Source organism: Bos indicus, chromosome 22, assembly GCF_029378745.1.
Source record: "Bos indicus isolate NIAB-ARS_2022 breed Sahiwal x Tharparkar chromosome 22, NIAB-ARS_B.indTharparkar_mat_pri_1.0, whole genome shotgun sequence".
Taxonomy (NCBI): Eukaryota; Metazoa; Chordata; class Mammalia; order Artiodactyla; family Bovidae; genus Bos; species Bos indicus.
Window position 1 is genome coordinate 58935068 of NC_091781.1, and position 12128 is coordinate 58947195.

Consider the following 12128-nt stretch of genomic DNA (forward strand, 5'->3'; position numbering starts at 1 on the left):
GCCCCCGCCCTGGTGGAGCTAGAAGGCGGTTTGGGGACCCAGTAGGTGACTTGAAGGTGCTTCCCCGCACTTTCGGGGGTATGGTGGTCCAGGCGAGCTCGCCGGACTCTCCTGGATTTCCAACTAGAAGGGTTGGAGGGGCGCGTGGGCGTGGGGACACGCCCCCAGCAAGAGAACCAGGCCGCCACCCTCCAGCGCCCCCCAGCTTCCATCCCGCACCCACGCCCACCCCTACCTGGGGCACACTCTGAACAAGGAGGGAGTTGAAAGACGACAGACCCCGGAGTGGGAAGAGAAGAGGAGGCGCCAGGAACGCCCCGGGAGCGATAAGGGGTCGCCGAGATCGGGAGAGAGGCCATGCGGTGGCAGCCCCACGGGGACCTCGGGGCCGCTGGGTCCCCTTCCCCAGCCCCAGCGAAGCCCACCCGGGTAAACACAGCGCCGCCGCTAGACGCCGCCGGCTCCGCTCCAGCCGCCGCTAAGCCCCTCCTTTCGAGAAAGCCGGGGGCCGCCCCTGGAAGTGGTGGGCGGAGGGACCGGAGGAGGGGCGCTCAGCAGCTCTGGAGCCCAGCGGCCCGGGCGCGGAAGCCGGCATGGAAGGCGCGGCGAGTGACCCGTACCGGCGGCCGGCGCGGCGCACGCAGTGGCTCCTGAGCGCCCTGGCGCACCACTACGGGCTGGACCGCGGCGTGGAGAACGAGATCGTGGTGCTGGCCACCGGCCTGGACCAGTATCTGCAGGAGGTCTTCCACCACCTGGACAGCCGAGGGGCCGGCCGCTTGCCCCGCGCCGACTTCCGCGCGCTCTGCGCGGTGCTGGGACTGCGCTTCGAGGGGGCTGCAGCCCCCGGAGAGGCCTCCGGAGATACGGCCGCCGGAGACACGAACTCTGGGGACGTGATCTCGGGGGACGCGGCCGCTGGGGAGGCCGCCGAATGGGACGAGGATGCCGAGGAGGAGGCGCGCCTGGCGCTGCGCGCGGAGCCGCCCGAGCTCACCTTCCGCCAGTTCCACGCGCGCCTCTGCGGCTACTTCGGCACCCGCGCCGGGCCCCGTCTGCCCCGCGGCGCTCTGAGCGAGCACATCGAGACGCAGATCCGCCTGCGCCGCCCGCGCCGTCGCCGCCGCCGAGCTGCCCGCCCGCCCGGCCCCGACGGCGGCCCCGACGGCGAGCGCTTGGCGCGGCTGGAGGAGGAAAACAGCAGCCTGCGCGAGCTGGTGGAGGACCTGCGGGCCGCGCTGCAGAGCAGTGACGCGCGCTGCCTGGCGCTGCAGGTGCGCCCGCAGCCGGGGCGGAAGGGGGTGGGCGGGTAAGGACGGGACCCCTGCGACTGCGGCGGACAGAGAGCCCCTCCTGGGCAGGAGAGGACGAGCAGGGGGCAGCCCGCCTGGCTTGAGCCTACTTGCCGTCCAGCCGCTCCACCCCCTCGGGGCCTCTCTCCTACTCACATTGCCCGTTCCATCCCCAAACCCCAGTCCCACTGAGGAAACCATCCCCAGCCGCACCCGTCTCCTCTTGCGCTCTGATCCAGGCCCGGACGCTTCCTGGAAACCCGGACGGGCTCACATAGGCCTCTAGAGGCTTCGGGGAGGCCTAGGAGATAAGGTGTGAGGAAGACTCTGTCCCGCCCTTTAGGAGCTCCCTGCCTAAAGGGGCCTACCGGCAGCTCTGTGCAGTCGCTCAACAGACATTGCAGGGCCTGCCTCGGGGCCTGGCCTCCGTCCCCGGTGCTAAATAGTGTCACACCGTGTCACACCGTGTCACACCCCACAGCGCTGTGGGGGCCAGGTGCCGAGAGAGGCACAGACCCAGGGCAGCGTCTGCGATTCAGTCAGCAAGCACTTGAGCACCAGCCTTGTGCCAAAGGGCACGACAAGAGGTGCGGGATCAGACGAGGCCCAGAACAGCCTCTGAGGGAGCTGCCTGCTCCCCACGTGCCCGGGCACAGCCCCGAGGGGTAGGGAGAGGCCCAGAAGCGCCCAGGGTCCAGGGGCAGATTTTAGTGGCCAAGGCAAGGGCCGCGCCCGCGGGCATCCCAGAAGCAAAGCCTGGGGTGGGAAGTTACTCCAAGATCGATCGTCCAGGATCATTCGTTCTTTAAGGCTTTGCTGCTGCTGCTGCTAAGTCGCTTCAGTCATGTCCGACTCTGTGCGACTCTATGGACAGCAGCCCTCCAGGCTCCACTGTCCACAGGATTCTCCAGGCAAGAATATCGGAGTAGGTTGCCATTTTCCTTCTCCCTTCTTTAAGTCTTTACTGAACACCTACTGTGTGCCAGGCCTATTTTAGGCGCCTGAAGGCACAGCCATAAACAGCAGAAGGAAACCTCGCCCTTAAGGAGCCGCTGCCTAGCAGCTAGGAGTGGGCAGGGCCGGGAAGATGCACCTGAGGCCAGGCAGAGAGGACCACCTCTGTGGGCTGGAGGCGGAGTGCCCCAGGGGCAGGAGGTGGGTGGAGAAGAGTCTGGGGACTCCCTGGAACCGCGCAAAGAACAGAGCGCGAGCTTCGAGCCTCGCTCGCCCGCGTCCATTACCCGGGGGCACCCGTTACCACGGGACGCGAGCTCCCGTCTTAGCAGAGTTAGGGCGAGCTCACATGGCCCCGGTGGGTTTGCTCTCGCGCTCTGGGCCGGGTCGGGGTCCCGCGCGAGGCGCTTACCACCCGCCCTGCCGCCCTGTCCCGGCAGGTCGGCCTCTGGAAGAGCCAGGCGGGCGCCCAGGAGGCGGCGCGCGGCGAGCCCGAGGCGGCGGCGCGGGAGCTGCGGCAGGCGCGGGGCGCGCTGGCGGCGGCCGAGGCCCAAGCGGGGCGGCTGCGCCGGGGCCAGGCCGAGGTGCGGCGGCGCGCGGAGGAGGCCCGGGCGGCGGTGCTCCGCAGCCTGGGGCGCGTCCGCGAGCTCGAGGCGCTGGCGCGCCAGATGCCCGGCCTGCAGCGCGGGCTGCGGCTGCTGGAGGGCGAGCTGCGGCGCTACAGGTGAGCGGGGGGCTGGGGTCGGGAATCTCCTCCCGTTCTCCGGGCTTTCCTCTTCCCCACTCGTTCTCATGGTTCCCTGTTGTTCACGTGTTCATGGATCCACTCATCCATCCATCCATGGTCAGGTTCACCCATCAAGTCCCTGTATTTGCCTAGTCATGGGATGGGCAGGTAATAGGACATGTTTATTCATGTTTGTTTTGACTGATCAGTGCGGTACTATGATGGTAACAGCTGAGAGTTCCTGAGCACCTAAGATGGGCCGGCCTCTGAGCACTCAGGTGATTTAACTCACTGAGTCCTCCCAGCCACCAGCCCTGGGAGGCAGGTACCATGATGTCCCCCTTCTCCAGGTGAGGAAACAGACGGGCCGGACTCCTTGTGCTAGGCCCACCAAGGCGGGACACTGGGCTTGGAACCAAGGTTCAAATCCTGGCAGGACCTCTGACGACGTGACACCTTGGGAAAGTCACTGGCCCCCTCCGAGTCCCTGTTTCCTCTTGGGTGGAATGGAGACTGCGGTTCCTGCCTACCCTCGTGGCTGTGAAGATGCCATGAGGCCCTGCCTGGTTCATTTAGGTGCTCAGTGAACAGAGCTCCCACCGTTTCAAATTCCAAGGCGCCCGGGTTGCCTCCCCCAGGTACTGAGCAGCGGCTCTGTGCAGCAGCTGTGTGAGGCTGAGGGGGGTGGTGTGGGGGGCAGGCGGGCACTGTGAACCGACGTTCTGGAATCCTTGCCCTGCGCGGCACCGGAAGACCTGAGAGAGAAGGAGGGCGCTGGGGGCGGGGTTACCTGGCGAGATGCGAGATGGGCCAGGGACAGGAGGAGGGGACAGTGCTCCAGAAAACGGAAAGCGCACAGGCAGGAGGGACCTGGGCCCCGGCCAGAAACGAAGAGCAGCTGGAGGCGTGGAGCGGGAGAGGCGGGCAGGGACCGGGCCAACCAAGGTCACGGCGAGGACGTCAGCCTTTCCCTCGGGACAGCATGAAGCCGTGGAGGCTTCACTGGGGCTGCTGTCCGCCTCCAGCGCGAAAGGAAGCTGGTCTGGCCCGGACTGGCGGGCGGGGCAGCCAGAAGGGGTGGCTTTGAACCTAGTTCCTCACCGGGCGGACCGTGTCCTTGAGTTCTGAGGTGCTCTCAGTGGGGACATGAAAAAGCATAATGCTGGAGGGAAGAGGCCCACTCTGGGCTAGCCTCCTGCAGCTCCAAATGTTTGGACGGTCACTTCCTGTTTGCAGAGCTGATCAGCTGGGGAGCAGGGCCAGTTGGCTTAAGGCCCGTGTCCAGCCTTGGATCTTTCTCCAAGAAGAGAAGTAAAGGGTCTCTTCTTTCTTTTGACCAAAAGTAACTGTCCTTTACAGCATGGTTGTAAAAGTAACTCCAAACATTCATATAGCTCTTTACAGGGCAAAACGTGGATCCACAGCCAATGCATAAGTTAATCATCTCAAGACTGTGCAAGGGAGCGGTTCTGCCCCATCTTATAAACTGTGGGAAGTGAGGTTCTGAGAAGTTAAGTGACATACCCAGGGCCACACGGCCGGAAAGCGGAGAAGGAAGGTCTGTCTGCCCCACAGCCCGTGTTCTTTCTTTATTTCCACTCACCTTCCCTGCTGTTGGCTCATGGTTACAAGATGGCTGCTGCGGCTCCAGACCCCATGTCTGCTATCCAGGCACGAGACGGGCCAGTGACATTGAGGGCAAGAAGGGTTTCTGCTAGTGAGCTTTGCCTTGATATTCAGGGAGAGCCCTCCCAACCCCGCTTCTCCCTCTGGAACTTGTACCTCCTTCCACTTGGCCAGAACTGCATCATGTGGCTGCCTCTACCTGCAAGAGAGTCAGGTAATACTGATATCTGAAACAAAACTGGGACTCCTGGTTCTATCCCTGGGTCAGGAAGATCCCCTGGAGAAGGAAATGGCAACCCACTCCCATATTCTTGCCTGGAGAATTCCACTGACAGAGGAACCTGGTGGGCTACAGTCCATGGGGTCGCAAGAGTTGGACATGACTTAGCAAACCACCACCTTAGGAAGGGAAAAGAGAGCAGATACTGCAGAGGCTCCAAAGGCTACGCCCAGTGAATGAGGAAACCAGGGCAGACAGTGGCCCTCCTGTGGTGGTGAGGTGGTGGCCGCCACTTACTTCCCGGCCCTAAGCCTGGCCCAGCCCCGGAGCAGGCCTCCTCTGTCTGTCTTCTCTAGTCAGAGTTTGCAGATTTGCAGGCTGACGTGCCCCCAACGCTCTCTGTCTTTGAAGAAAGGAAAGGGAAGGGGACAGAACAGCCAAGAACACTAGTCACAAAACCAAGCTCGAGGGACCCAGGACTCAGCTGAGCTTCCCGACTCCATCCCAGACTCCTTCCCCTGCAAAGCCCCTCCTCAGGAGGAACTGCTCTGAGTTCTTTCTCGAAGTCAGGCCTTCACCTCCCTTCCCAGGCCTTGCCCTGTCTCTCAGGGAAGCCGCCCCCTCTCATCTCTCTGGCGTTGCTGTAACCCCAGCCCGTCCAGTTCTCCCCGTCATGATGGGGATGGCTGCCCTGAGCCCAGCTTTGATAGAAGTCAGGACCCTGGAGGGTCCCCTGATCGCAGTGGGAAGGTGTCCCCTCTCTGCCCTCACCAGGGCCTGACTCTGGGCTGCTTTCTAGACGCGTTTCTTAGCTCAGGGCTTCTCACTGCACAGCTGGTGAGAAACTGGGCCCCACACCTTGGGCAGCATCCCGAAGCAGTTGGTGGGGTTTTCTCGCCTCTGACCGTGGATGAGACGGCCCCTGTGCCACCTGGGCCTCAGACCCCCAGTCCTGACCCCTCGGGGGCATTTCAGCGCCACCTCCCGCTCTGCACACAAGCGGGGCATCTTACCTTCTAATCTGTGACCTTGGCTCTGCATTCTCCAGCACTCTGTGTTTTTGAAGATAGACAGGGCACTTCCCAGAGCACCTCCGTCCACCGTCTTGACTAGGAACCCAGGAGAACAGACAGGAGGTATTTGAGCCATTGGAGACACTCATGTATTCGTCCCACATTTCCTAACCACCTTCCACGGACAAAGCCCTGTGCGGATACGTTGGGCACACAGAACGGACACGGGCATGCCCACTGCCCTCTGAGGGTCCCTGGGGCCGAGCAGAGCAGGCCATGAACTTGCAGACGGGGACACACTTGTGCTTTGTGCACAGGGTCCCAAGGGAGCGACCGCTGCTTGCGGAACCATGAGGGTCCTGGATCTCACACAGGAATCCAGCACATCAACGCAGTCCACAGCCTCCTGGAGCTCAGCCGGCCGGCCCACCCGCAGAGAAGGACTTCGGGGCCCATCACGGCCCCGTCAACCTCGGGGCTCCTGCTGCCCACAGCTGCCCTCCTCAGGCTCACTTGTCCCAGACAGCAGACTCGGCTCCTCCAAATCCCACAAGAGAGTCCCTCCCCACGGCACTCGTGTGAGCAGAGCAAGCACGACTGATGATCCTGGGGGGAAGACGCGGGTTACGACGCAGTGATGCAGTTTCACACGGAATGTTTAACACCATGATTTATACGATGCCGTTTAGCCCTCCATCTGGATACAGCGTTTCCCTCTCACTCCTCCCAAGCTATCCCCAAACGTTTTCCAGCTTTCTCTCCTCGTCTCTTTCCATCAGCCAGTTCTCTTAATGAGTGCCAGAAAGCCTGACTCCCTTAAAAAAGAAGCTGGCTTTTACTGAAGTTTAGGCGATGCCAGCTTCAGGCATGGCTGGATCTAGGTACTCAATGTCACCAGGATACGGAAGCTCTGGGCTTCACTCCCAGGCGTTTGAGGCATTGACATCTACAAAGCTCCAAGTCCAGTAGAAAGAGCATCTCCTGTCTGAGTTAGCCTGCTGAAGTGCCAGGCTGAGCCTCAATGGACCAACTTGGAAGCATGTTCATCCCTGAACCCACCAGGAGTCAGGATCATGTGATGCTCTGACTGGCCAAACCATGGTGACTGACCTACCGAACGTACATGTACCCACAGTGAACCCTGCCGAACTCTGGGTCTGAGCTCCTCCCAGGAGAATCACAGAAGTGCACATCCCAGAAATGTTGAATAACACACACCCCAGAGTCGCTCTTCCAGGCCGCTGAACGCTTCGCGGTGTTTGGGGCACTCTGCATCCTCCCCGACCTCCCTGTCCTGTGCCTCAAAAGTTGCAGGGAGGACGGGCCAATCAGCCCAATAAGGATGGGCTTATAACCGGTCTCCGGGCCCAGCCCGTGAACCCTGCGAGGAAGCAGGACGGCTTGAGGTTCTTAGGCCAGCACCCAGCCCAGGGCCCCGAGGAAGACGATGAATGAGCAAGTGTCGGGACCAACGGGCGTGTGGACGGAAGCAGCCTCGGGAACGTCTCAGCAGCAAGGGCGTGGGCGTCCAGTGCCGGGCGGGCGCCGAGCCGTCCCGGGGCCTGACCCTGCTTCCAGCGGAGCCGCCCACCACTCGGTGACCGCGGATTCTCTCGAAGCCTCGAGTCTCAGCCACCTGTCTGCCCGCTGCCCCTGCCCTGCGCTGTCGAGGAGAAGCTGGCCCTTTAAGACACCTGGCCAGGCAGCCTGGGGCTGGCACTGCTGGGCAGGGGGAGGGGGGTGCGCTCCGCCTTCAGAAAGAGACCAAAAAGCCAGCTCAGCTGGAGCTGAAGAAAGGGCCACCCGGCCTCCTCTGTGGCTTTGTTGTGTTTGCCGGGAAGGATGAAAAGACTGGGGTGTGGGGTGGAGACGGAGGGAGGCAGGGGCCGCCCACTGGGCCGCCCTCCACAAAGATGAGGGCTTTGCGGGCCACTGCCTTTCTCCCTCCCGCCCAACCAGGGCAGCTGGGCCTGGGGGGCTTGGGGGCAACGTCAGGGGGTCAGGAGGGAGGCAGACGGGTGGGGGGCCTGCAGCAGGGCAGGGGGCCATCTGGGGCAGAGGGGGGATGCAGCTCCCAGTATCCTGAGAAACCAGCGTGTGGGTGGCCGCTCGTGGGAACCAAGGCCTTTCCCGGGGACAATACCCCAGCTCACAAAGGCCAGTGCTGGCCTGGCGCCTGCCCCACCGGACCACCCCGGGCCGAGCCGCAGAGGGGTTTCAGGGCTGGGGGGCAGGCTTGGGAGGCCCAGCTGGGCCTAGACTTGAATCCCAGCTTTCCCAGACGCTTACACGGGCCCTTGAGCTGCTCCCTGCCCTCTGTGAGCCTCCCTTTCCTCGCTGTGAAGTGGGGGTGGGACCCCGCGCCCTCAGTGAGGTGGGGGCAGGGCGCTGCAGACTGGGGGTGCAGCTCTGGGGTGCTGACCTGTGTGCATCATTCTTGCCGCTGCGAGCCTCCGTATCGTCATCGGTAAAACAGGGCAAGAAGAGTAACTATTCTGACACCTGCTTCACAGGGAATTTGAAGATAAGGTGCCGATACATAGGAAGCACCTGGAGTGCTGCTGAGGGCTGAGAAGATCCTTGATAAAGTCGAAGATGACTTTTGTATCTGTCCCTTCTCACAGCATCCCCCATAAACAGTAATGGTAATGGGAGTCGGTGTTGTTGACAGGAACCGGAGGCCGGGCCTGGACAGAGTCTGGCCCCGGAGAGCCCGCTGTGCTGGGGACCTCCACGGGCAATGGGCAATGTCCACTGAGTGTCAGGGGCCTGCCGGAGTTGCCGAGTGTGGGCAAGCACAGAGGAGGCATGCGTGATGCTGGCCGGGGCATCTCTGGGGGAAAGCCGTCACTCGAGCTGGGTGCTGAAGGATGAACAGGAGTTTTCTCAGGCACGGCAGATTCAGGTCACTGTGAGTGCAAACAAAGGCTCGGTGCCTCAAGGGAGCAGAGACAGACTGGCTGGCGGGTGTGAGGTGGGAAGTGGCAGAGAGGGTGCTGGGAGCGCGGGTGGGGGTGGTGAAAGGCCCTGAGCGCCGGGCTGAGGCACGAGGCCTTTGCCCCCAGAGAACGAGCAAGACAAACAGGGAGCGAAGTGGCTGCTCTGAGCTGCACGGCGCCCCTTCAGGCTGTGGAGAGAGACGGGCAGACGGGGGACACGAGGCGAGGCCGGTGAGGGCGCTGGAGAGAGACGGGCAGACCAGGGACACGAGGCGAGGCTGGTGAGGGTGCTGTTTCTGGGTGCACCGCCCGAGAAGGGACGGGCCACCAGCCCACATGCCGAGGGCTCACCCGGAGCTGGGTGGAGCCTCTCCGGCCTGAGACGCTTCCTCTGCAGGGTAAAACAGACAGGAGAGCGGGAGGCGGCGGAAGCCTGGACAAGGGGAACCTTCCTCTGGGTGGAGGAGCCGGCAAGGGGTCACCCAGAGTGAGTCTTGGTGTCTTCCCGTCACGCTGGGTCGGAGAGCGGGTGTCACCCCGGTGCCAGCAGAGCGCTCCGATGACCCGTGGGTGTCAGGGCAACACGGGCCGGATGCTGAGCCGGGGCCTCGGGGGTCAGGGGAGTGCACACCATGCCTCGGGACTCACACACAGTCACGTTCACAGTCACAGACCCTGGGAGCCGAGCTCAGCAAAGGGTCCCACTGGGCACAGGCTGAGGAGGCGGCGGTCAGGCGACCGGCTCCTCCTGACTCCGGGGGTCCTGCTGGAGCACAGGAAGCCCTCAGTGGGCGGTTAAGTGAAAGTGTGGAAGTGTCAGTTGCTCACTCCAGTCCAACTCATGGCGACCCCATGGACTGTAGCCCGCCAGGCTCCTCTGTCCACGGGATTCTCCAGGCAAGAATCCTGGAATGGGTTGCCATTTTCTCCTCCAGGGGATCTTCCTGACCCAGGGATCAAAGCCAGGTCTCTGCATTGCAAGCAGATTCTTTACAGTCTGAGCCACTAGGGAGGCCCCAAGTTGGGGGTTATCAGACTGCTTATTTAACTTCTATGCAGAGTACATCATGCGAAATGCTGGGCTGGGTAAAGCACAAGCTGGAATCAAGAATGCCAGGAGAAATATCAATAACCTCAGATACGCAGATGACACCACCCTTATGGCAGAAAGTGAAGAAGAACTGAAGAGCCTCTTAATGAAAGTGAAAGAGAAGAGTGAAAAGTTGGCTTAAAGCTCAACATTCAGAAAACTAAGATCATGGCACCCGGTCCCAACACTTCATGGGAAATAGATGAGGAAACAATGGAAACAGTGAGAGACTTTATTTCCTTGGGCTCCAAAATCACTGCGGATGGTGACTGCAGCCATGAAGTCAAAAGACACTTGCTCCTTGGAAGAAAAGCATGACCAACCTAGACAGCATATTAAAAAGCTGAGACGTTACTTTGCCAACAAAGGTCCGTCTGGTCAAAGCTCTGGTTTTTCCAGTGGTCGTGTGATGCATCTGCAGAGATGTCCCTCAGACATGTGGCCGTCACCACACTATTAAAGGCAGAAGGCAGGCGGACATCTGTCCTCTTCTACCCAGAAGAGCAAGGCCTGCCCCCAAAGCCACACGTGCACGGCCAAGTGAGAGCAGCAGCCCGGGCACGGCCCACGGGCAGGGAGCGGGGACGAGCAGAGACAGCGAGGGGGAGGAGCCGGCGACAGCCTGCTGAGCTGTTTGATGGACGGTGTCCCCCAGAGACGTCTACCCCCAGGCAAATGCGTGTCCCCAGCTAGATTTCCTCAGGGCACAGCCTGGGCCCACACTTCCACTGACAGCCTAGGGTCTGGGTGGTGGGCTCCTGCCAGGAGAAGGGTCTTGATTAAAGCCAATGTATGCAGTAGTCACGTACAGATGTGAGAGCTGAACCATAAAGAAGGCTGAGCACCGAAGAATGGATGCTTTTGAACTGTGGTGTTGGAGAAGACTCTTGAGAGTCCCTTGGACTGCAAGGAGATCCAACCAGTCCATCCTAAAGGAAATCAGTCCTGTATATTCATTGGAAGGACTGTTGCTGAAGCTGAAACTCTAATACTTTGGCCACCTGATGTGAAGAACTGATTCATTGGAAAAGACCCTGATGCTGGGAAAGATTGAGGGTAGGTGGAGAAGGGGACGAGAGAGGAGGAGATGATTGGATGGCATCACCAACTCAATGGACATGAGTTTGGGCAAGCTCCGGGAGTTGGTGATGGACAGGGAGGCCTGGCGCGCTGCAGTCCATGGGGTTGCAGAGCCTGACACGCTTAGCGACAGAACAACAACAATCTGGGCAGTAAATGTGTCCTTTGGAAAAGGATGGCGATCTGGCCAAGGTCACGCAGGCAGTCAGGGCACAGCCCAGGCGGGACTCAGTCCTCAGGGGCCCAGGAGTCCCGGGCTCTCCTGCTTCCGTCGGGGTGGGGCCCGGGAACAGCCTCAGCTCTGTGCCTCTGGGGTTATGTTGGGGTGCTTTGTGACCCCATGTTCGGGAATCCTGCTTTTCCAGTTGCAGGCCAGGCGGGTGGCCTCAGGCATGCAGATGGGTGACAAGCCTACCATGTCATTGGTTCCCCAGGCCAGGGGCAGCCTCCCAGGCCCCGGGTGGCCTGACTGCCAGACCAGTCAGTTGCCTCTGGCCGTGACGGTGGTCACGGTGGTGCGGCCCCCACTCCGGCCCCAGTGTCCTCCACTCTGCCCACATACACAGCTGCAGCTGCGCCAGCCTCTCTGTTCCTCACACCCCAAACCTCTCCCTGCCTACTTCAGGCACCCTGACCACGCTGGGGCACTCCTGATGAATTCACATCCATCCAGCCGTCTTAGCTACATCCCATGACATCTTCAGAGGCCCTGGCCTCTGCTCCGTCATCTCTCATAGCCCCTGGCCTTCCCATCTTTCATTTATTTCTTCCCATCTTCCATTTATTTCCAGACTTCGCTGGTTCCGGGTGGCCCCGAGGGAGGCAGGCTCCCACAGGTGGGGCCTCTCCACTGTGTGCACCGTTTCCAGCACACACAGTGGCTGCCACACTGCATCTGTCGGATGCATTACAGAGCAGAATTAACAGCCTGGACTGGAGGGGGGTTCCTCGGACACCCCCTTGCACCTGGCCCCCAGTAAACACAGCACCCCGCGTTCAGCAGGGGAGCAGAAACAAGGGCCAGTTGAGAAGGGCGCCCCGGCCCCAGCGCTGTCTGCACACTCCACTCTGCGGGCTTTATTTTTAGCTCTTCCTCCTCGGTCCCCCGCTGAGCCCATCTTCCTCCTGTTGTTCTGGTGTTTGCACACGCGAGTCTCTGCTTCCTCTGAGCCTTTGCTCAGGAAAGG

At 61.4% G+C, this 12128-nt stretch overlaps 1 protein-coding gene across 1 annotated transcript in view; it reads left to right on the plus strand.

The window, feature by feature from the left end:
* Nucleotides 1-558: 558 nt before the first annotated feature.
* The window catches only part of EFCC1 (EF-hand and coiled-coil domain containing 1), a 29570-nt gene continuing 18000 nt past the window's right edge, over nt 559-12128 (plus strand). The window contains exons 1-2 of the mRNA XM_070777010.1: nt 559-1274; nt 2687-2970. Coding sequence (XP_070633111.1) covers nt 594-1274; nt 2687-2970 — 965 coding nt within the window. The 5' untranslated portion in view covers nt 559-593. The remainder of the gene's footprint in view (nt 1275-2686; nt 2971-12128) is intronic.